Source organism: Ranitomeya imitator, chromosome 3 (genome assembly GCF_032444005.1).
Source record: "Ranitomeya imitator isolate aRanImi1 chromosome 3, aRanImi1.pri, whole genome shotgun sequence".
Taxonomy (NCBI): Eukaryota; Metazoa; Chordata; class Amphibia; order Anura; family Dendrobatidae; genus Ranitomeya; species Ranitomeya imitator.
In genome coordinates, this window is record NC_091284.1 from 260365591 (window position 1) to 260391900 (window position 26310).

The following is a 26310-nucleotide window of genomic DNA, read 5'->3' on the forward strand; positions in this document are numbered from 1 at the left end:
AAGAGGTAGCTGATAGTGTTACTGAATAGACTGTTAGAATTTGTATTATGGCAAGAGAAAAGCAGCTAATTAAAGAAAAACGAGTGGCCATCATTACTTTAAGAAATGAAGGTCAGTCAGTCCAAAAAATTGGGAAAACTTTGAAAGTGTCCCCAAGTGCAGTTGCAAAAACCATCAAGCGCTACAAAGAAACTGGCTCACATGAGGACCGCTTCAGGAAAGGAAGACCAAGAGTCACCTCTGCTTCTGAGGATAAGTTTATCCGAGTCACCAGCCTCAGAAATCGCAGGTTAACAGCAGCTCAGATTAGAGACCAGGTCAATGCCACACAGAGTTCTAGCAGCAGAAACATCTCTACAACAACTGTTAAGAGGAGACTTTGTGCAGCAGGCCTTCATGGTAAAATAGCTACTAGGAAACCACTGCCAAGGACAGGCAACAAGCAGAAGAGACTTGTTTGGGCTAAAGAACACAAGGAATGGACATAAGACTAGTGGAAATCTGTGCTTTGGTCTGATGATTCCAAATTTGAGATCTTTGGTTCCAACCACCGTGTCTTTGTGTGACGCAGAAAAGGTGAACGGATGGACTCTACATGCCTGGTTCCCACCGTGAAGCATGGAGAAGGAGGTGTGATGGTGTGGGGGTGCTTTGCTGGTGACACCGTTGGGGATTTATTCAAAATTGAAGGCATACTGAACCAGCATGGCTACCACAGCATCTTGCCGCGGCATGCTATTCCATCCGGTTTGCCTTTAGTTGGACAATCATTTATTTTTCAACAGGACAGTGACCCCAAACACACCACGAGGCTGTGTAAGGGCTATTTGACCAAGAAGGAGAGTGATGGGGTGCTACGCCAGATGACCTGGCCTCCACAGTCACCAGACCTGAACCCAATCGAGATGGTTTGGGGTGAGCTGGACCGCAGAGTGAGGGCAAAAGAACCAACAAGTGCTAAGCATCTCTGGGAACTCCTTCAAGATTGTTGTAAGACCATTCCCGGTGACTACCTCTTGAAGCTCATCAAGAGAATGCCAAGAGTGTGCAAAGCAGTCATCAAAGCAAAAGTTGGCTACTTTGAAGAACGTAGAATATAAGACATAATTTCAGTTGTTTCACACTTTTTTGTTAAGTATATAATTCCACATGTGTTAATTCATAGTTTTGATGCCCTCAGTGTGAATTTCCAATTTTCATAGTCATGAAAATGCAAAAAAATCTTTAAATGAGAAGGTGTGTCCAAACTTTTGGTCTGTACTGTATGTACCCCTAATTATCAAAACTTGTGATTTGTACACCAGTCTTGATGAAGAGTGTTCTGAAGTAAGATGCATCACATTCCTTAAAATACAGTTGTATGAAAAAGTCTTTGCCCCTTCCTGATTTCCTATTCTTTTGCATGTTTGTCACACTTAAATGTTTCAGATCAGCAAACAAATTTAAATATTAGACAAAGATAACCCAAGTAAACACAAAATGCAGTTTTTAACGCCTTTTTTAATAAGGGAAAAAGAATTTCAAACCTACAGGGCCCTGTGTGAAAAGTGATTGCTTCCAAAACCTAATAACTGGTTGGACCACCCTTAACAGCATCAACTGCAATCAAGCATTTGCATAACTAGTCATAAGTCTTTTACAATTCTCTGGAGGAATTTTGGACCACTCATCTTTGCAGAATTGTTGCCATTGAGCCACATTAGATGGTTTCTGATCATGCATAACCTTTTTAAGGTCACAGCATCTCAATCGGATTAAGGTAAGGACTTTGACTAGGCCACTCCAAAGTCTGAATTTTGTTTTTCTGAAGCCATTCAGAGGTGGACTTGCTGGTGTGTTCTGCATCATTGTACTGCTGAATAACCCAAGTGTGCTTCAGCTTGAGGTCACGAATAGATGGACAGACATTCTCCTTCAGGATTTTTTGGTAGACATTAAAATTCATGGTTCCATTTACCACAGCAGGTATTCCAGGTCTTGAAACAGCAAAACAGCCCTAGACCATCAATCTACTACCACCATATTTTATTGTTGGTAGGATGTTCCTTTTCTGAAATTCTTTATTCCTTCTATGCCAGATGCAATGGGACAAACAGCTTCCAAAAAGTTAAACTTTTGTCTCGTCAGTCCATAGAGTATTCTCCCAAATGTCTTATGGATCATGAAGATGTTTTCTAACAAAACCAAGATGGGCCTTTGTGCTATTATTGCTCAGTAGTGGTTTTTGTCTTGGAGCTCTGCCATGCAGGCCATTTTTACCTAGGATCTTTCCTATGGTGAAGTCATGAAGACTGACCTTAACTGAGGCAAATGAGGCCTGTAGTTCTTTGTATGTTGTGGGGTCTTTTGTTACCTCTTGGATGAGTCATTGCTACACTGTTGGGGTAATTTTGGTTGGCCTGTCACTCCTGGGAAGGTTCACCACTATTCCTTGTTTTCACCATTTGTGGATAATGGTTCTCACTGTGGTTTGCTGGAGTCCCAAAACTTTTTATAAATGTCTTTATAACCTTTTCCAGACTGACAGATCTCAATTACTTTGTTTCTCATTTGTTCCATAATTTCTTTGGATTGTGGCATGATGTCTAGACTTTTAGGACCTTTTGGTCTACTTCACTTTGTCTGGCAGGTCTTATTTAAGTGATTTCTTGATTGAGAACAGGTGTGGAAGTAATCGGTCATCGGTGTGACTAGGGAATTTGGTTTGGATTTCTTTTTCCCTTAATAATAAAGTCCTTCATTTAAAAACTGCATTTTGCGTTTACTTGTGCTATTTTTGTCAAATATTTAAATTTGTTTAGTGACCTGAGACTTTTAAGTGTAACAAACATGCAAAACAATAGGAAACAAGGAAGGGGGCAAACACTTTTTTCACACAGCTGTATGTACACCTCTTAGCGTTTTTGGTGCATATTTCAGCTGCCGTGCACCACAGTAACATATGTAATTCAGCAATTTACACCACTTTTCTGGCATAAATTGGCGTAAATAATGATGACAGTGATAAAAAAAAAAAAATCTCCGATCAATACTTAACTAACCAATTATGCAATGTCAATAGGACGATACTAGTAGTCAAAAAATTAGTCCATAACCATATAAACATTAGTTGCAACTAATAGCAGCTGAAACTAAAACCAACTTGTATGCAAGACTTGCCTGGCATCATTGTAAATTTTGATGTCCAATGCAAGATCTAGAACAGTCGCAGCTTCTTCCACTGCGGAAATCCATCAACAGTAGGAACATCACTGTAAGTGAGAGAGCACAGTCTTCATACCAAAGCACTCCAGACAGTAGCACTCACAGTACCCACCTGTATACAATCAAAATGGACGGGGGGATGTAACTCCCTAATGAGACAAAGTAAACCAAAAACTAGGTTCTTGGTTCACCTGATCCATCCAGACTACCGTACCATTTTGGTTTGATGGCAGTCGCCAAAAGTTACAAACCTTTTGTGCAAATCCAAGTTACACAAACAATGTAAGAAATTTTAAGGATTTTTAAACCCAGAAAACTGGCAAAAACATCATAATAAATTAGGGACAAAATGTTAGGTTGTAAAACATCATACCTATTTAGCTGGCAGGAATAATACAATGCATTGGCAATGGTAGATGGCCGTACCAAACCCAAGTCTCAAGGAGCACAGTTATATCAGAAAATCTAGAGACCCATATTAATATTATACTTTAATTAAATATGTGACTTTTTTGTGCTTCTTTTTATGAGGTTACTTTGCTGTTCAACCAAACAAGAGATCAGTAGCTGAGAAAAAATTTGCCCGTCAGGTTGGAATGATAGCAGGTGGAACAGGTATGTAAACACATTAGGGAGAATTTTTCATATGCAGTGATAATGTAGTAAGTTTTTCTGTAAGCAACATCTACTATATAATTGTCTAAGGGTCACTTCCCTCTTCCTGTCTGTCCTGGATATTCATTGGTCGCGGCCTCTGTCTGTCATGGAATCCAAGTCGCTGATTGGTCGTGGCAAAACGCCCACGACCATTGCCACGACGAATCAGCGAAGGGCGCAGTCCGGTGGCAACATGGCCGCTCCTTCCTCCCCGGAGTCCCCGCAGTCAGTGCCCGCTCCGTACTTTCCTCCAGTCAGCGCTCACACAGGGTTAATGGCAGCGCTAATGGACCGCGTTATGCCGTGGTGTAACGCACTCCATTAACGCTGCTATTAACCCTGTGTGACCAACTTTTTTACTATTGAAGCTGAATATGCGGCCTCAATTGTAAAAAGATCTAATGTTAAAAATAATAAAAATAATTTAAAAAATCATTATATACTCACATTCCGGCACCTTTCCCGCTCCTCGCGACGCTCCGGTAACCGCTCCATGCAAGCGTCAGGTTCCGGTGGCAAGGATGGTATGCGACAAGGATCTGCCATGACGTCACAGTTATGTGACCGCAACGTCATCACAAGTCCTGCGAGAAAGACCTGCCATGATGTCACGGTCATGTGACCGTGACGTCATCACAGGTCCTGCGCCCATACCAACCCTGGGACCGGAAGCTGCCGCGTGCACCACACACAGGGCCAGGACTTCAACGGAGAGTGAGTATATGTTTATTTTTTATTTTAAGTCTGTATACTGCATGGCTCTGTGCTGTATACTCCGTCGCTGTACAATATACTACGTGGCTGGGCAATATACTACGTGGCTGGGCAATATACTACATGGCTGGGCAATATACTACGTGTACATGCATATTCTAGAATACCCGATGCTTTAGAATTGGGCCACCATCTAGTTGAATTATAAATTCCAACTGTTTAAAAATGGCATCAGTAAGATAATATATGTCACATTTTTAAATATGTATAGTAATGTGTTTTTTATTCTTTATGAATAATGAAATAGCACAAAAGTTTGGTGACAATTTAAAAAAGTTGCATTCATAAATGTGTCCAAATCATGACCAATCAGCAGGCCATGCCCACTTTCCACTCCAGTTTTAATTTAAAAAAATGCACATACGGTATATTGATAAATGTGGCCATTAAATTCTATTAATGAATAGAATGAATATAGAGATAGTGGTATATACAGTGGCTTGTGGAAGTATTCACCCCCCTCTTGGCTTTTTACCAATTTTGCAATCCATGTTTAAATATTTTTGTAATCCAATTTCTGTGTGGTGCATCAGCACTAAATAGTCCATGTCCATGAAGTGAAGAGAGGAAATTATAGGCATAATGTAATGATACGTATTGTGACCCAACGAGGGTCAGTAAGTGGACGGCACAACAAACTTGCAACCGGATTGAAAAAGGGGGAGGAAGGCCCTATCAATAGGGAAATGAAGGAATGGTCACCTCCTGCTCAAACCTGAGCCTGTTCCTGCACTTCTCTAATGCCCTAATTGGGTCCTTTCCCCCAATGCCTTCAGGAACGACATCTCCAGTTGTCACCTCACACTGCCCTGGCTAGTGCACTGGCCAGCAAGGAGCGCTAGCCTCACCACTGCAAATGGTACCACACAGGGGATAGTGACAAACACAAAAGTGAAAAAAACACCACAGCGTCCATACTCAGCTACCAAGCTCCGAACAGCAGATGACACTGAAGCCATGCTCCAAACTTCACTCAGCATAGGATACTACACCAGGACCTCAAACAACTGATACATGCTGGCACCAAAGAGCTCCTCACACATCGGCTGGTCTCCAAATAAACTCTACCACCAACAGTCAGCCGATGCATCAGGCAACCACCCAAAGGATGACTGGAGTGGCCACCACTCACACCAGCTGACCCAGCAGCACCACAGCTACACCAGATTGTCAGCGGGGGAAAAACCAATACCAACTCCCGATGGTCCTGAAAGGAAAAAAGCTACCTTTAAAACAGTGTGGCGCCAGAGCCAATAATGGACCGTGACACATAAATTTATGGGATCAAATAACTAAAAATTGGCATGTGCAGATGTATTTACCTCTTTTGCAATGAAGCCCCTAAAAAATTCTGATGCAAGCAATTACATTTATAAGTCATTTGCTTAGTGAAAAGAAGTCCAGCTGTGTGCAATCTTAGTAGCGTGTGGCAATAACTTTGGGAAATGTTTGTACTCAAGTTGGGTCTCGTTCATGTGTGTTGCTTGTATCAGTAGGCTTCCCAGACCGGCAGGCCTGCAATTATTTTCAGTCAGCTAGCTGTATTACTATCCTAACTTTTTATAACATTCATGGTATACCAAGTATTAGGTGTCAAGTTCCCGCCGCTGCACAGGGGGAATCTCGAACCATGTCCGCTGCAGTCTTCCATCCTTCTCCAGCCACAGTGGAACCTGCTGAGCAGAGACGTCAGTCCCAGCGTCTGGCTCACGCTGATGTTGTGCGACTGGTTACTGCTGCCTTTCCAGGCTCTGCCTTTGTAGCCAGTACTCATCAGCAGCAAGCAGGCCTTTCTGGGACTAAGTGCTGCTTTTCTCATACTGACCATGACCACGGGACGACATCCCATTGGAGGTCGAGGTCGGGGATCACATGTTCAGGTCCTGTTGCAGTTCCTATTGGACCATCTGGTAGGTCCGGATCTGCTACTGCTACAAAAGGTTTGCATGGCCGCTCGGCCATGCGCTAGTGTATACTTACTGACGTGCGTGTGTAAATGAATGTCTGTCGATGGATGAAAGCTCCTTAATCATTCCCATTCTTTGTGTTGATGACTGCTCGCGAATGGTGGAAGCTATCTAGCGTCTGACAGTGCTAACCTGCACACTCAGCACACGTTACAGCGTCTCTTCGCAGTGCCCACCACTGCAGCGCAGTGCGCTATCATTGCGCATTCCTGACAACCGGTCAGTATAGGGTGGGAATTCCCGCTTGGAATCAGCATCTGACTCAGGGCATCCTCAGGAAAGGGCTCAAAAGCCACCGAGGGTCAGAGCGAGTCCAGTTTAGTGGGGGTGATTCAGAGGGATCCCACTAGTGTCTTTCAGCTGCACCCTGTGACTGCTAACAGGGTGCAGCGTGTGTTGGCGACTCTGTGAAGCAACAGAGTTCACTTTCATTCACACTGGGTGAGGTTTAAACCCACGTGTGATCAAGCGTCCATCAACCATTACTCAGCAGCAGGTGTCATCTCTGCACGGTGGACCCCGGACTGTGAACGCACCTCATATTCTCTATTATCATTATTTGGTGCATTCCACCAGTCCTAACATTACACTAGTGCCAGGGTCTGGCTAGTAATGGCGGACGAACAGCGATTACAACGGTACATCCAGCAGCTGGAGGGTAAGTTGGCGGCTCTTGAGTGCACAACCTTGGCTGTGGATGTTTCCGCAGTCGCTGTTCAAGCTGCTAACGTGGCTGCAGCCAGTTTGTCCACTGCCAACCCTGTTATGATCTGGTGGCCTAGGAGCAGCATGTGACGTACCCTGGAGAAGGTGGTACCTGTACTGACCAGAGACCCTGAACTTAGCACCGCAACTAGAAGCAGCCGTGGTATGTACCTAACACTCCCTAGACACCTCGACACAGCCTAAGGACTAACTTCCCCTAAAGATAGAAACGGGAAAACTATCTTGCCTCAGAGAAAATCCCCAAAGGATAGACAGCCCCCCACAAATATTGACTGTGAGAGGAGAGGGAAAAGACATACGCAGACTGAAATCAGGATTTAGCAAAGGAGGCCTTTCTAGCTAAAAAGAAATAGCCCAGCAATAAGTGGACACACCTGATAAATGCTGCGATCCAAAGACAGCAGCCCTACCACTCATAACCACCGAAGGGAGCCCAAGAGCAGAATTCACAACACAACCCTGCTCCGACATTATCTTGTCTCCCGTTACCGGACAAGTTTGCTGGAGACAGTAAGCTGTGTCGGGGATTCATGAGCCAGTGCGCTATACATCTTGAGCTCCTGGCTGCACGTTTTCCCACGGAATGGGCTAGAGTGGGATTTATCATATCCCTTCTGTCGGGCAGGGTGTTGGAGTGGGTGATGCCACTGTGGGAGCGTGACGATCATGTGGTGCAGAGTACTACAAGGTTCCTGGACACTCTGAAACAGGTCTTTATGGGACCTCGCGTCACCCATGATTCGGCGCTTCAACTGTTGGCATTGACACAAGGTTCGTCCTTGGTCAGCCATTTTGCCGTCCACTTCCAGACAATAGCATCTGAGCTGGAGTGGCTGGATAAAGTCCTCATTCCAGTGTTTTGGAGATGACTGGCTGACCATGTAAAGGATGCCTTGGCCACTAGGGAGATTCCCGCTACACTGGAGGAGGTAATAACTTTATCCACTTGCATAGACCTCCATTTTAACGAGCGAAGGTTGGAGCGAGCCCAGTGTAGACAGAAGTTTCGGTTGGCGCCTACCTTTGCCAAACCTCTGGAGTCACCTGTCCCGGCGTCCAAACCCTATGAGGCCCCCTGATGAAGGTTGTTCTTCCGAAACGCGCATTGGGGCAGAGGCGCGTTCCCAGGAGTAACTGTCTGTATTACGGTGGGTAAATAGTCTGGTTTATTATATGATGGTCTGATCTATTTATTATTTTTTTCTACCACCAGTCTCTTGTATTAGTGTCACTATGACATTGGGGATTAATTCGCTGAATACAGCTACATTGGGGACTGTGATTTATGGCACTTGGGTAGTTTTTTACCCCCACATGCAGCGATAATTGTTTGTCATTAAGCTATTATATCAGTTTCCTTCTTTTTTGGTATACTTTTGGGCAATTAATAAGTAATATTTATATATATTAGCATTGCATGATTTTCTGGTGACATTAATCTCCTGGGCACGTGCCTCCTGCTATCTTTTACAGCATCCTTACGGATGTCGCTTTGTATATCACCTTTCCTGCACTTGTTGTCTGTGGCTTTTATGAACTATAAATTGTTAATAAAGTGGCTATATGTGGATACCGTATTCCTTGACCAAGTATCATCTTTTTTTTTGGTGTTGTGTTATGAATTTGATGATAGGTCTTTATGTCATCTAATCTATTGGGTACAGATTGCTGATTGATTATTTGATACCATGCAATTTTTCCATATAAGTTGCTATTTTTCTCATACTGAGCATGCCCACGGGACGACCTCCCATTGGAGGTCAGGGATCACATGTTCAGGTCCTGTTGCAGTTCCTATTGGACCATCTGTTAGGTCCCGATCTGCTACTGCTATAAAAGGTTTGCATGGCCGCTTGGCCATGCGCTAGTGTATACTTACTAACGTGCATGTGTAGATAAATGTCTGTCGATGGATGAAAGCTCCTTAATCATTCCCATTCTTTGTGTTGATGACTGCTCGTGAATGGTGGAAGCTATCTAGCGCCCGACAGTGCTAACCTGCACACTCAGCACACGTTACAGCGTCTCTTCGCAGTGCCCACCAGTGCGGCGCCGTGTGCTATCAGTGCGCTTTCCTGACAACCGGTCAGTATAGGGTGGGAATCCCCACTTGGACTCAGCATCTGACTCAGGGTGTCCTCAGGCAAGGGCTCAAAAGCCACCGAGGGTCAGAGTGAGTCCATTCACCAGTTTAGTGGGGGTGATTCATAGGGATCCCACTAGTGTCTTTCAGCTGCACCCTGTGACTGCAGCATATATTGGCGACTCTGTGAAGCAACAGAGTTCACTTTCATTCACACTGGGTGAGGTTTAAAACCACGTGTGATCAAGCGTCCATCAACCATTACTCAGCAGCAGGTGTCATCTCTGCACGGTGGACCCCGGACGGCGAACGCACCTCATATTCTCTATTATCATTATTTGGTGCATTCTACCAGTCCTAACATTACATTAGCACCAGGGTCTGGCTAGTAATGGCGGACGAACAGCGATTACAATGGTACATCCAGCAGCTGGAGGGTAGGTTGGCGGCTCTTGAGCGCACAACCTTGGCTGTAGATGTTACCGCAGTCGCTGTTCAGGCTGCTAACGTGGCTGCAGCCAGTTTGTCCACTGCCAACCCTGCTCCAACATTATCTTGTCTCCCGTTACCGGACAAGTTTGCTGGAGACAGTAAGCTGTGTCGGGGATTCGTGAGCCAGTGCGCTATGCATCTTGAGCTCCTGGCTGCACGTTTTCCCACGGAATGGGCTAGAGTGGGATTTATCATATCCCTTCTGTCGGGCAGAGTGTTGGAGTGGGTGACGCCACTGTGGGAGCGTGACGATCATGTGGTGCAGAGTACTACAAGGTTCCTGGACACTCTGAAACAGGTCTTTATGGGACCTCGCGTCACCCATGATTTGGCGCTTCAACTGTTGGCATTGACACAGGGTTCGTCCTTGGTCAGCCATTTTGCCATCCACTTCCGGACAATAGCATCTGAGCTGGAGTGGTTGGATAAAGTCCTGATTCCAGTGTTTTGGAGATGACTGGCTGACCATGTAAAGGACGCCTTGGCCACTAGGGAGATTCCCGCTACACTGGAGGAGGTAATAACTTTATCCACTTGCATAGACCTCCATTTTAACGAGCGAAGGTTGGAGCGAGCCCAGTGTAGACAGAGGTTTCGGTTGGCGTCTACCTTTGCCAAACCTCTGGAGTCACCTGTCCCGGCGTCCGAACCATATGAGGCCCCCTGACGAAGGTTGTTTTTCCGAAACGCGCATTGGGGCAGAGGCGCGTTCCCAGGAGTAACTTTCTGCATTACGGTGGGTAAATAGTCTGGTTTATTATATGATGGTCTGCTCTATTTATTATTTTTTTCTACCACCAGTCTCTTGTATTAGTGTCACTATGACATTGGGGATTAATTCGCTGAATACAGCTACATTGGGGACTGTGATTTATGGCACTTGGGTAGTTTTTTTACCCCCACATGCAGCGATAATTGTTTGTCATTAAGCTATTATATCAGTTTCCTTCTTTTTTGGTATACTTTTGGGCAATTAATAAATAATATTTATATATATTAGCATTGCATGATTTTCAGGTGACATTAATCTCCTGGGCACGTGCCTCCTGCTATCTTTTACAGCATCCTTACGGATGTCGCGTTATATATCACCTTTCCTGCACTTGTTGTCTGTGGCTTTTATGAACTATAAATTGTTAATAAAGTGGCTATATGTGGATACCGTATTCCTTGACCAAGTATCATCTTTTTTTTTGGTGTTGTGTTATGAATTTGATGATAGGTCTTTATGTCCTCTAATCTATTGGGTACAGATTGCTGATTGATTATTTGATACCATGCAATTTTTCCATATAAGTTGCTATTTTTCTCATACTGAGCATGCCCACGGGACGACCTCCCATTGGAGGTCAGGGATCACATGTTCAGGTCCTGTTGCAGTTCCTATTGGACCATCTGTTAGGTCCCGATCTGCTACTGCTATAAAAGGTTTGCATGGCCGCTTGGCCATGCGCTAGTGTATACTTACTAACGTGCATGTGTAGATAAATGTCTGTCGATGGATGAAAGCTCCTTAATCATTCCCATTCTTTGTGTTGATGACTGCTCGCGAATGGTGGAAGCTATCTAGCGCCCGACAGTGCTAACCTGCACACTCAGCACACGTTACAGCGTCTCTTCGCAGTGCCCACCAGTGCGGCGCCGTGTGCTATCAGTGCGCTTTCCTGACAACCGGTCAGTATAGGGTGGGAATCCCCACTTGGACTCAGCATCTGACTCAGGGTGTCCTCAGGCAAGGGCTCAAAAGCCACCGAGGGTCAGAGTGAGTCCATTCACCAGTTTAGTGGGGGTGATTCATAGGGATCCCACTAGTGTCTTTCAGCTGCACTCTGTGACTGCAGCGTATATTGGCGACTCTGTGAAGCAACAGAGTTCACTTTCATTCACACTGGGTGAGGTTTAAAACCACGTGTGATCAAGCGTCCATCAACCATTACTCAGCAGCAGGTGTCATCTCTGGTGCATTTCTACCAGTCCTAACATTACACTAGCACCAGGGTCTGGCTAGTAATGGCGGATGAACAGCGATTACAATGGTACATCCAGCAGCTGGAGGGTAGGTTGGCGGCTCTTGAGCACACAACCTCAGCTGTGGATGTTACCGCAGTCGCTGTTCAGGCTGCTAACGTGGCTGCAGCCAGTTTGTCCACTGCCACCCTTGCTCCGACATTATCTTGTCTCCCGTTACAGGACAAGGTTGCTGGAGACAGTAAGCTGTGTCGGGGATTCGTGAGCCAGTGCGCTATACATCTTGAGCTCCTGGCTGCACATTTTCCCACGGAACGGGCTAGAGTGGGATTTATCATATCCCTTCTGTCGGGCAGGGCGTTGGAGTGGGTGATGCCACTGTGGGAGCGTGATGATCATGTGGTGCAGAGTACTACAAGGTTCCTGGACACTCTGAAACAGGTCTTTATGGGACCTCATGTCACCCATGATTCGGCGCTTCAACTGTTGGCATTGACACAGGGTTCGTCCTTGGTCAGCCATTTTGCAGTCCACTTCCGGACAATAGCATCTGAGCTGGAGTGGCTGGATAAAGTCCTGATTCCAGTGTTTGGGAGATGACTGGCTGACCATGTAAAGGACGCCTTGGCCACTAGGGGGATTCCCGCTACACTGGAGGAGTTAATAACTTTATCCACTTGCATAGACCTCCGTTTTAACGAGAGAAGGTTGGAGCGAGCCCAGTGTAGACAGAGGTTTTGGTTGGCGCCTACCTACGCCAAACCTCTGGAGTCACCTGTCCCGGCGTCTGAACACTATGAGGCCATGGAGGTTTCTCGAGCAGGTCCTAAGTCTCGGGCTGCTCGAACACCCATGGTCTGTAGTGTCTGCCAGCAGTCAGGACATTATTCCAAGAATTGTCCACAGCGGCAGGGAAACGACCGCATCTAGAAACTGTAGGAGGAGGTTCACTAGACACAGCGGCGTTTTCCTCCAAATTGTCCTTCAAGGGGACAAATACTTTTGGCCCTTCAACTTTTATGGTTAAGCTTTGTGTGGATTCCGGGGTGGAGGAAAATTTCATGTCTTCTTCCTTCGCCCAACGGCATGCAATAACCCTGGTTACCTCTTGAAGCTCATCAAGAGAACGCCAAGAGTGTGCAAAGCAGTCATCAAAGCAAAAGGTGGCTACTTTGAAGAACCTAGAATATAAGACATAATTTCAGTTGTTTCACACTTTTTTGTTAAGTATATAATTCCACATGTGTTAATTCATAGTTTTGATGCCTTCAGTGTGAATGTACAATTTTCATAGTCATGAAAATACAGAAAAATCTTTAAATGAGAAGGTGTGTCCAAACTTTTGGTCTGTGCTGTATCTGATATGGGAAAATCAGATATAGGCTAAGAACTTCAGCAATTGATCAAGTAAGGAAAGGATGTCTCCTTTGTTTGAATTGTGTTAAATTTCCCCAAAAGATTAAAGGGAACCTCTCAGGTCCTAAAATGCTGTTATCCTGCAGATATGTGATTAATATGCAGGTTCAAGGGAATCTATTATCAGGTTTTTAGTATTGTCACACTTGCAACTGCAATGTGAGAAACTCGTGCGAGTCTCTCGCTTCAATACCTGCCAGCGGTTCAGACCAGAGTGTTCAGCTGCATAGAAATACATGCATCCGCACACTCCGGTCCCGAGTGCTGGCGGCAGTGCTGGGTATTGAGGCAAGAGACTCGTGGAGTTTCTCGCTTTGCGGTTGCAAATGTGACACCTGCCTAATTCTGAGAGTAGAATTATATAGAGCACGAGACCCTGACTCCAGTGTTGTGTCACTAATTACACTCAATGCAAACAGTGTTTTATCAGCAGGAGTTTATCACTGTCAGCTAACCTGTGTAACTCCACCCCCATGCACAGTGTACACAGGAAGCTGCCAGTCAGGGGAGTGGGCGGGCTATACACTAAGCAGAAGACTTAGCTCCGCTACATCCATGTTAGACAAAACAGGTATTCTATGAAAACTACACCAAGCAGCCCAGTAAGTGATACATCCCTGGAATCATACTTCCTTGCCCTATGGTAGGTTAGGTATAGCAAAAACCTGCTGATAGCTTTATTAATGGCGTTATGAAGGTGCCCAGTTGCTGTACTGAAAGTGCGACACCTGGAAGAAAATTTACTTTACTCCCCTCGGAGGCTTTCGGTCATGCAGGTGTGCAGAGTAATTACAGTCACCTCTCACATCATGCTTCGGCACTGACTGACGGTCAGTTGTAAAGTGCATGGGGTCAGTAAGAAGAAGCCCGAAGGATTGTACGGGGAGAGCGTTCAGCGGATGTGACTGTGAGGTATGCGGTTGGATGAAGATTGGTATTTATTTTTTATACCTTATTACAGCCCTCTAGGTTCAGCAAAATGGAGGCCAGTTGGCCGCCATCATGCTGATTTTAGCGGAGTGAAAAGCAAAACGTCTTTATCCTGGAGAATATTCTAAAATTTGTGAAGAATTCAATTCCACCTGAATAAATTCACAACAATTCTTATAAATATATATAAAAAATATATAAATAAATATATTTATAGTTATATGAAAAAGTGTTTGTCCCTTCCTAATTTTCTACTCTTTTGCATGTTTGTCACACTTAAAATGTTTCAGATCAGCAAACAAATTTAAACATTAGACAAAGATAACACAGCACAAGTAAACACAAAATGCAGTTTTTAAATGAAGATCTTTATTATTAAGGGAAAAAGACATCTAAACAAAGCCACCCTTAGCAGCGACAACTGCAATCAAGCGTAATGGCAATGAGTCTTTTACAAGACTCTGGAGGAATTTTGGCCCACTCACCTTTGCAGTCAAATTGGAGGGCTTCCTAGCATGAATCGCCTTTTTAAGGTCATGTTACAGCATCTCAATTGGATTTAGGTCAAGACTTTGAGGGAGATACGTTTAACTGAGACTATTAGATTCAGTGATTTGAAACCCAGAAGTTTTGCTCCAGCACACTATGTGTTGAGAGGGGTTAATTGGCAATTATAAGGCTATGTTCCCACGTAGCGTCGGGTCCCTGCGGGTTCTCACGCAGCGGATTTGATAAATCTGCAGGGCAAACCCGCTGCGGTTATCCCTGCAGATTTATCGCGGTTTGTGTTGCGGGTTCCGCTGCGGGATTTACTCCTACTATTGATGCTGCATATGCAGCAATATGCAGCATCAATAGTAATGTTAAAAATAATAAAATAATTATATACTCACCCTCTGACGTCCCGATCTCCTCGGCGCTGCAGGCGGCGGCCCGGTTCCAAAGATGCTGTGCGAGAAGGACCTTCGTGACATCACGGTCATGTGACCGCGACGTCACCGCAGGTCCTGGTCGCATAGCAAACCTGAGACCGGACGGCCGCGTGCAGCGCTGAGAGGTGAGTATAACATTATTTTTTATTTTAATTCTTTTTTTTTTACACAAATATGGTTCCCGGGGCCTGGAGGAGAGTCTCCTCTCCTCCACCCCGGGTACCACCCGCACATTATCTGCTTACTTCCCGCATGGTGGGCACAGCCCCATGCGGGAACTAAGCGGATCAATGCATTCCTATGGGTGCAGAACTGCCGCGACTCTGCACAAAGAAGTGACATGCTGCGGGTTGTAAACCGCTGCGTTCCCGCGCGGTTTTTCCCGCAGCATGTGCACAGCGGTTTGCGGTTTCCATAGGGTTTACAGGTTACTGTAAACACAATGGAAACTGCAGCGGACCCGCAGCTGCAAAATCGCCGCAAAGTGTGAACATGGCCTTATGGCTGGGTTTTTGTGGACAACCATAGGGCGTGTGGGACATTGTTTCCCTTATCTTCACCAAAGGCTGTGGTCTGGGGTTTAAATAGTTGGCATCCTAAAACCTTCAGTGTTCAGTGGGTCTGGAGCCAGCAGTTCCAGAGAAGTGGTTTTGTGTTAAACTGTACTGAACCTGGCTGTTATATCCTGAGTGGGCTGATCACCGCAGCTGCACAGACATACCATTTTGTTTTGTTTTCCTATTTTGCCAAGGGTTGGGTTTATTTTTACTTTGTGTTTATTTATGCCACATGTATAATAAACCAGCGGAAGATTTAAAGAGACAGTGTATAAATCATATTGTATAAATTAAAAAAGAGTAAACAATACTTTATCATCATACTGCCAAACAAAAAGTGCAATAAAATGCAAACAAAAAGACAAATATAAGTAAAAATGGTACTGATGAAAATGTCATCTTGTCCTGCAAAAAACAAGCTGCCATAAAGCTCCACCAGCAGAAAAATAAGAAATTTATAGCTCTCAGATTCAAGCGATACAATTTTTTTTTCTATAAAATAGTTTTTATTGTGTAAAAGTGCCAAAACTTAATAAAATACAGTGCCTTGCAAAAGTATTCGCCCCCCTGGAACTTTTCAACCTTTTCCCAAATATCATGCTTCAAACATAAAGATACCAAATGTAAATTTTTGGTGACGAATCAACAACAAGTGGAACACAATTGTGAAGTTGAACGAAATTTACTGGTTATTTTAAATTTTTGTGGAAATTCAAAAACTGAAAAGTGGGGCGTGCAATATTATTCAGCCCATTTAACTTAATACTTTGTTGCGCCACCTTTTGCTGCGATTACAGCTGCAAGTCGCTTGGGGTATGTCTCTATCAGTTTTGTACATTGAGAGACTGAAATTCTTGCCCATTCTTCCTTGGCAAACAGCTCGAGCTCAGTGAGGTTTGATGGAGATTGTTTGTGAACAGCAGTTTTCAGCTCTTTCCACAGATTCTCGATTGGATTGAGGTCTGGACTTTGACTTGGCCATTCTAACACCTGGATACGTTTATTTGTGAACCATTCCATTGTAGATTTTGCTTTATGTTTGGGATCAATATCTTGTCGGAAGACAAATCTCCGTCCCAGTCTCAGGTCTTTTGCAGACTCCAACAGGTTTCCTTCAAGAATGGTCCTGTATTTGGCTCCATCCATCTTCCCATCAATTTTAACCATCATTCCTGTCCCTGCTGAAGAAAAGCAGGCCCAAACCATGATGCTGCCACCACTATGTTTGACAGTGGGGATGGAGATTTCAGGGTGATGAGCTGTGTTGCCTTTATGCCAAGCATATCGTTTGGCATTGTTGCTAAAAAGTTCGATTTTGGTTTCATCTGGCCAGAGCACTTTCTTCTACATGTTTGGTGTGTCTCCCAGGTGGCTTGTTGCAAACTTTAAACAACACTTTTTATGGATATGCAGCGCCCCAGAGACCTGGTCGTTGCAGTAAAGCCCCAAGGCGAGTAGCGGTACGTCCGATGGCACTAAAGAGTTCTCCTTACCAGGTATCACCAGAACACATTACACTTCACACTCCGGCCACTAGGGGGAGCAAAAGGCTTTATTTATTGGGCCACTCCTCACACTGGTAAAACTAGGGGCTGGGGAGGAAGTTAGTCAGAAGCTGACTGGGTTGGAAGCAGACAACATCCCGTGGCAGGGGGTGTTGCAGGGAGAAGGCACAGGGGGGTCCCTGTCAGGCGTGGGAACCTGGCAGGCGCCTAGCGAACAGAACGTAACAGAACCGCGCCTGCACACCTTGCGGCAGTATCCTAAGAAAGAGACAAGAGGGGAAGAATATTGTGGAACAGTGTAAACGAGATCAGCACAAAGGAGAGCCAGTAAGAGTCGTGCCGAGAGAGGAAGGCAACATCTTACTGAGGCGCGTAGTCGGTGGCCGGATCACCGTAGGAGTAACTGACTTCAGGCCTTACTTCAAATTCCGCTGGACAGTTGATCATGGGTTGGCTGTCTACCTTTTACACCTACGAAGACATAGGGGGCAACATTGGGAGAGGGGCATCTCTAGGGTCCCGGAAGGCCTCCAAGCCTTCCCGTCAAACGGATGGCGTCCTAGCCATACTATATCTGGGGGACGTTAGAAACTAGCAACATCTGGAACCAAAGAACGAGAGAGAGACAGAGAAAGCTGTAGAGAACGAATGAAGGAGAACAGCAGTTGTGAGGACTATTCCGAATGCTCAGCAGGGTAGGACTACAACACACAGGCGCTATTGGTAGGCAACGATTTCCATCTGCGAGGAAAACTCTGGATGTGCCCATCGGACCGGCCGGTCTCTGATAGCCCGGTTGAACGTGCTCTGGACTGAGTGTACTGAAGCCTTCAGTAAAAGGTAAAGAGACTGCAACCCTGTGTCCTCGTAATTGCCTGCACCTCACACCATCTCCATCCACACTACTGGGAAGCCCTGGGGATTTACTTCACCTGTCGGAAGGTATACCATCCGGCTGCTATTCCATCACCCCAGTGGACCCCACAGCAGCGTCGGTCACCCTGACCGAACACCACAGGTGGCGTCACGAACTACTGACATACTGTACAAATCCCTTTACTGGACGCCCCTTAGCAGGGTCATGGACTGGGTCTAGCCACCGTGACAGTCTCAGAACCGAACCAGAGAGGCCCAGTACCGAGAACTCGTGGCCCTGTGTCTGGGGGTGCTCCAACTTGGCGTCACGAACAGGATCGTACTTAAGCCTGAAGAATTGGGTCATGTGTGCCTTGGAACTGTGATTGAAATGTGTTGGACTGTGATTTATTGCAAAGACTGTGTACTGCTATTGCCGCAAGATTCCCGCCAAAACCGCCGCCATTGCTGTGCCACGAGGAGCGCAGGAGAAGAAGAAGGGCGTGGAAGTGGGCGTGAGCAAGCTGAAGAGCGCGAAAAGTAATGGCCACCCAGTCTAAATATTTCTGTACTTTGAGGACGTGTCCGTCAGCAGCCGAGATCCGCCTCCTGATCCTCAGTGGAGGGCGGAGACAAAGAAAACGAAACCGCCCACGAAGGAGAGAGCGGGAAAAGGACAAGGAGGGAGAACTGAACCACGTGGGAGACGCCATGGCCAGCCGACCGGGATCGGGATCGGAGCGTGGGGTCGGAGCAGAGGACTCCCCCAGCTACCCAGAGAGATACCGCGGCCAGGCGTCACCCATGAGCCCCGACTTCCTACAGGCTGGAGTGGACGAGCTCAGCGACCGACTCCGGCGGACGCAGCTGAGCACTGAGGCCGGGTGGAAGGAGATCGTCACCGGGGGCCTCACCAGACGTCTGTCGGCGGTCTCGTCTGGTCCGGAGCAAGAAAGAAGTTCCAGCGCTCCGAAGCCAGAAAGCAAGGCCATGCTGAAAAGCGAGATACTGCAAACAGAGATGACGACGCCACAGCGCAAGGCCCCGCAGTCATCGTTCCAGATCCCAGCGGAGACGGAGCAGGCCGGCACCGGAGGGACCGCATCTGAAGCAGGTACGAAGAACGACCCTGCCCCCGTGATAGAAGACCTGTTGATAAGCTTCGTAGCAGCGCCACCTGCTGCCATGACTGAGACTAACTCTGAACTGACAAGTCCTAATACTACTGCCACAGTGGTCATTATTGCCGCTACTGAACCTACTACCAAAAGTGACATTCGAACCCAGATTATACCTGAACAACCGATTAGTGACATTGATACCGTATCGGATGAGAAAAGAGATATGCAAAGCCATAAGGCCCCCATCTGGAGTGAGGGAGCCCTTTATGTGGCACCTGGTAGCCGCCAGTATCCAGCTGGGCTACCCCCTGAGTTACAGCAATAAACCTCGAAGAACCGAATATGTACATAGTTATTTAACTGTTTCCTGTTTGCTGCTTTAAACCCGTCCAGAGTTAACTCCTAGGGATCCCTTTGTTTACCCGGGATCCCTATTGTTTTACATTCCTTTTTCTACTTCATCATAGTTTAAAGACTGCCGGATCATGGACGGTGAATGATTCAGAACTGTTTTGTATATAGTTTGCACCTTCTTAAAGGTGCTCCCTACTGGTTTTACAAGGGAAAGAAGACTTTGCGAAGATAATGCTGCTGGACATGACGCAGAAGGTCTTGCTTTCCGGGAACTTGCAGACAGAGAGAGAGTCTGCACTAGAGACTTGGGTCCCTCTTAAAGGGGATGTTTACGTGATTGCAATAAAAGTTAAAATGTTAATGATGTTCAAATTTAGGTAATGTTGATAGAGATTGAGGACAGGAAAGCTAAAAGTGAACCCGTAGGGGTTAGAGAGAGAGTCCTCCTGAGAACTGTAGGAAGATGGTCGGCACAATGGCAGTAGGCTCAGCCAAGGAGCTAGGCGGTCCTGCATTGCTGAAGTTGGAACGGAAAGAGAAGTTGAGTTATATAGCATTTTATGATAGGCCTTTAGTGGGTTCAGCGTGTACGCCCTTAAAGGAGAAGTTAACTTATTGTTCAGAGTTTGCACTTAGTAGAATACCCGGCTGGGTACTGAGAGTTATTTATAGTCAGAAATGTTATTTAAAAATATTTAATCTTGTTTTTGTTTGCAACGTTCAAGTGTCCTCACCTCCCATAAAGGGAAGCACCTTTTCTATTTACTTGTTCTAAGCATTCCAAAAATTTGTATGTCTTTTGCTGTATTATATTGTTGTTTTCTTCCCAGTCCAGGAGTACTGGATTTAACCGGGGGGGAGTGCAGCGCCCCAGAGACCTGGTCATTGCCGTATGGCCCCAAGGCGAGTAGCGGTACGTCCGATGGCACTAAAGAGTTCTCCTGACCAGGTATCACCAGAACACATTACACTTCACACTCCGGCCACTAGGGGGAGCAAAAGGCTTTATTTATAGGGCCACTCCTCACACTGGTAAAACTAGGGGCTGGGGAGGAAGTTAGTCAGAAGCTGACTGGGTTGGAACCAGGCAACATCCCGTGGCAGGGGGTGTTGCAGGGAGAAGGCACACGGGGGTCCCTGTCAGGCATGGGAACCTGGCAGGCGCCTAGCGAACAGAACAGAACGTAACGGAACCTGTTATGAACAGGTAATTCAGAACCACAATGGACATTGAAATTCAGAGCACACAAAGTGACCTGACAATTACCAAAAACATAGGACGAGCTCTGAGACGTGGGAACTCTGCTGACCGCAATCCCTAATCCTATCACACCACACTAGAGGTAGCCGTGGATTGCGCCTAACGCTCCCTATGCAACTCGGCACAGCCTGAGAAACTAACTAGCCCTGAAGAAAGAAAAATAAGCCTACCTTGCCTCAGAGAAATTCCCCAAAGGAAAAGGCAGCCCCCCACATATAATGACTGTGAGTAAAGACGAAAATACAAACACAGAGATAAAATAGATTTAGCAAAGTGAGGCCCGACTTACTGAATAGACCGAGGATAGGAAAGATAGCTTTGCGGTCAACACAAAAACCTACAAACACCCACGCAGAGGGGCAAAAAGACCTTCCGCACCGACTAACGGTACGGAGGTGCTCCCTCTGCGTCTCAGAGCTTCCAGCAAGCAAGAAAAACCAATATAGCAAGCTGGACAGAAAAAATAGCAAACAAAAATAACACATAAAACTTAGCTTATGCAGGATAGGCAAGCCACAGGAACGATCCAGGAGGAAGCAAGACCAATACTAGAACATTGACTGGAGGCCAGGATCAAAGCACTAGGTGGAGTTAAATAGAGCAGCACCTAACGACTTAACCTCATCACCTGAGGAAGGAAACTCAGAAGCCGCAGTACCACTCTCATCCACCAAAGGAAGCTCATAGACAGAACCAGCCGAAGTACCACTCACGACCACAGGAGGGAGCTTGGTCACAGAATTCACAACAGTACCCCCCCTTGAGGAGGGGTCACCGAACCCTCACCAGAGCCCCCAGGCCGACCAGGATGAGCCACATGAAAGGCACGAACCAGATCGGCAGCATGGACATCAGAGGCAAAGACCCAGGAATTATCTTCCTGACCATAACCTTTCCACTTAACCAGATACTGGAGTTTCCGTCTCGAAACACGAGAATCCAAAATCTTCTCCACTATATACTCCAATTCCCCTTCAACCAAAACCGGAGCAGGAGGATCAATAGATGGAACCACAGGTGCCACGTATCTCCGCAACAATGACCTATGGAACACGTTATGGATGGAAAAAGAAGCTGGAAGAGTCAAACGAAAATACACAGGATTAAGAACCTCAGAAATCCTATATGGACCAATGAGACGAGGCTTAAATTTAGGGGAGGAAACCTTCATAGGAATATAACGAGATGACAACCAAACCAAATCCCCAACACGAAGTCGGGGACCCACACAGCGCCTGCGGTTAGCGAAACGTTGAGCCTTCTCCTGGGACAAAGTCAAATTGTCCACTACATGAGTCCAAATCTGCTGCAACCTATCCACCACAGTATCCACACCAGGACAGTCCGAAGACTCAACCTGCCCTGAAGAGAAACGAGGGTGGAACCCAGAATTGCAGAAAAACGGCGAAACCAAAGTAGCCGAGCTGGCCCGATTATTAAGGGCGAACTCGGCCAAAGGCAAAAAGGACACCCAATCATCCTGATCAGCAGAAACAAAACATCTCAGATATGTTTCCAAGGTCTGATTGGTTCGTTCAGTCTGGCTATTTGTCTGAGGATGGAAAGCCGAGGAAAAAGACAAATCAATGCCCATCCTAGCACAAAAGGCTCGCCAAAACCTCGAAACAAACTGGGAACCTCTCTCAGAAACGATGTTCTCTGGAATGCCATGTAAACGAACCACATGCTGGAAAAACAATGGCACCAAATCAGAGGAGGAAGGCAATTTAGACAAGGGCACCAAATGGACCATCTTAGAGAAGCGATCACAAACCACCCAAATGACCGACATTCTTTGAGAGACGGGGAGATCCGAAATAAAATCCATAGAGATATGTGTCCAAGGCCTCTTCGGGACCGGCAAGGGCAAAAGCAACCCACTGGCACGAGAACAGCAGGGCTTAGCCCGAGCACAAATCCCACAGGACTGCACAAAAGAACGCACATCCCGCGACAGAGACGGCCACCAAAAGGATCTAGCCACCAAATCTCTGGTACCAAAGATTCCAGGATGACCAGCCAACACCGAACAATGAACCTCAGAGATAACTTTATTCGTCCACCTATCAGGGACAAACAGTTTCTCCGCTGGGCAACGGTCAGGTCTATTAGCCTGAAATTTTTGCAGCACCCGCCGCAAATCAGGGGAGATGGCAGACAAAATTACCCGCTCTTTGAGAATACCCGCCGGCTCAGGCAAACCCGGAGAATCAGGCACAAAACTCCTGGACAGGGTATCCGCCTTCACATTTTTACAGCCCGGAAGGTACAAAAAACAAAGTCAAAACGGGAGAAAAACAGCGACCAACGAGCCTGTCTAGGATTCAACCGTTTGGCAGACTCGAGATAAGTCAAGTTTTTGTGATCAGTCAAGACCACCACGCGATGCTTAGCTCCTTCAAGCCAATGACGCCACTCCTCGAATGCCCACTTCATGGCTAGCAACTCTCGATTGCCAACATCGTAATTTCGCTCAGCAGGCCAAAATTTCCTGGAAAAGAAGGCGCATGGTTTCATCACCGAGCAATCAGAACTTCTCTGCGACAAAACAGCCCCTGCTCCAATTTCAGAAGCATCAACCTCGACCTGGAACGGAAGCGAAACATCTGGTTGGCACAACACAGGGGCAGAAGAAAAACGACGCTTCAACTCCTGAAAAGCTTCCACAGCAGCAGAAGACCAATTGACCACATCAGCACCCTTCTTGGTTAAATCAGTTAACGGTTTAGCAATACTAGAAAAATTATTGATGAAGCGACGATAAAAATTAGCAAAGCCCAGGAACTTCTGCAGACTCTTCAGAGATGTTGGTTGAGTCCAATCATAAATGGCCTGAACTTTAACAGGGTCCATCTCGATAGTAGAAGGAGAAAAAATTAACCCCAAAAATGAAACCTTCTGAACACCAAAGAGACACTTTGACCCCTTCACAAACAAAGAATTAGCACGCAGGACCTGGAACACCATTCTGACCTGCTTCACATGAGACTCCCAATCATCCGAGAAGACCAAAATATCATCCAAGTATACAATCAGGAATTTATCCAGGTACTCTCGGAAGATGTCATGCATAAAGGACTGAAACACTGATGGAGCATTAGAAAGCCCGAATGGCATAACCAGGTACTCAAAATGGCCTTCGGGCGTAGTAAATGCTGTTTTCCATTCATCGCCCCATTTAATACGCACAAGATTATACGCACCACGAAGATCTATCTTGGTGAACCAACTAGCCCCCTTAATCCGAGCAAACAAATCAGACAGCAGCGGCAAGGGGTACTGAAATTTGACCGTAATTTTATTTAGAAGGTGGTAATCAATACAAGGTCTCAGCGAACCATTCTTCTTGGCCACAAAAAAGAACCCCGCTCCCAATGGCGACGATGACGGGCGAATATGACCCTTCTCCAAAGACTCCTTCACGTAACTCCGCATAGCGGCGTGCTCAGGTACAGATAAATTAAACAGTCGACCCTTAGGAAACTTACTACCAGGAATCAAATCGATAGCACAATCACAATCCGTATGCGGAGGTAGGGCATTGGACTTGGGCTCATCGAATACATCCCGGTAATTAGACAAGAACTCTGGGACCTCAGAAGGGGTGGATGATGAGATAGACAGAAATGGAACATCACCATGTACCCCCTGACAACCCCAGCTGGACACAGACATTGATTTCCAATCTAATACTGGGTTATGGACTTGTAGCCATGGCAACCCCAACACGACCATATCATGCAGATTATGCAACACCAGAAAGCGAATATTCTCCTGGTGCGCAGGAGCCATGCACATGGTCAGCTGGGTCCAATATTGAGGCTTATTCTTGGCCAAAGGCGTAGCATCAATTCCTCTCAATGGATTAGGACACTGCAAGGGCTCCAAGACAAACCCACAGCGCCTAGCAAACTCCAAGTCCATCAAATTCAGGGCAGCGCCTGAATCCACAAATGCCATGACAGAATAGGAAGACAAAGAGCAGATCAAAGGAACGGACAAAAGAAATTTCGACTGTACCGGACCAATGGTGGCAGACCTAGCGAACCGCTTAGTGCGCTTAGGACAATCGGAGATAGCATGAGTGGAATCACCACAGTAGAAACACAGCCCATTCTGACGTCTGTGTTCTTGCCTTTCAGCTCTGGTCAAAGTCCTATCGCACTGCATAGGCTCAGGTTTATGCTCAGATAATACCGCCAAATGGTGCACAGATTTACGCTCGCGCAAGCGTCGACCGATCTGAATGGCCAAAGACATAGACTCATTCAGACCAGCAGGCATAGGAAATCCCACCATGACATCCTTAAGGGCTTCAGAGAGACCCTTTCTGAAAATAGCTGCCAGCGCACATTCATTCCATTGAGTGAGCACGGACCACTTTCTAAACTTCTGACAATAAATCTCTATCTCATCCTGACCCTGACACAGAGCCAGCAAATTTTTCTCTGCCTGATCCACTGAATTAGGTTCGTCGTACAGCAATCCGAGCGCCAGAAAAAATGCATCAATATTACATAATGCAGGATCTCCTGGCGCAAGGGAAAATGCCCAGTCTTGAGGGTCGCCACGTAATAAAGAAATAATGATCTTAACTTGTTGAACTGGGTCACCAGAGGAGCGGGGTTTCAAAGCCAGAAATAGTTTACAATTATTTTTAAAATTCAAAAACTTAGCTCTATCTCCAGAAAATAACTCAGGAATAGGAATTTTAGGTTCTAACATAGGATTCTGAACCACTAAATCTTGAATATTCTGTATATTTATAGCGAGATTATCCATCAAAGAGAACAGACCTTGAATGTCCATGTCCACACCTGTGTTCTGAACCACCCTGATGTAAAGGGGAAAAGAAAGACAGAACACAGTGCAAAGAAAAAAAAATGGTCTCAGAACTTCTCTTTTCCCTCTATTGAGAAGCATTAGTACTTTGGGCCTCCAGTACTGTTATGAACAGGTAATTCAGAACCACAATGGACATTGAAGTTCAGAGCACACAAAGTGACCTGACAATTACCAAAAACATAGGACGAGCTCTGAGACGTGGGAACTCTGCTGACCGCAATCCCTAATCCTATCACACCACACTAGAGGTAGCCGTGGATTGCGCCTAACGCTCCCTATGCAACTCGGCACAGCCTGAGAAACTAACTAGCCCTGAAGAAAGAAAAATAAGCCTACCTTGCCTCAGAGAAATTCCCCAAAGGAAAAGGCAGCCCCCCACATATAATGACTGTGAGTAAAGACGAAAATACAAACACAGAGATGAAATAGATTTAGCAAAGTGAGGCCCGACTTACTGAATAGACCGAGGATAGGAAAGATAGCTTTGCGGTCAACACAAAAACCTACAAACACCCACGCAGAGGGGCAAAAAGACCCTCCGCACCGACTAACGGTACGGAGGTGCTCCCTCTGCGTCTCAGAGCTTCCAGCAAGCAAGAAAAACCAATATAGCAAGCCGGACAGAAAAAATAGCAAACAAAAATAACACAAGCAAAACTTAGC

General features: G+C 46.0%; 1 protein-coding gene across 1 annotated transcript in view; it reads left to right on the forward strand.

Annotated features, from left to right (window-relative positions):
- CYB5R1 (cytochrome b5 reductase 1) overlaps positions 1–26310 on the forward strand; it is a 259271-nt gene that overhangs the window by 145802 nt on the left and 87159 nt on the right. Inside the window, exon 6 of the mRNA XM_069760121.1 lies at positions 3736–3819. Within this exon, the coding sequence (XP_069616222.1) occupies positions 3736–3819 (84 nt within the window). The remainder of the gene's footprint in view (positions 1–3735; positions 3820–26310) is intronic.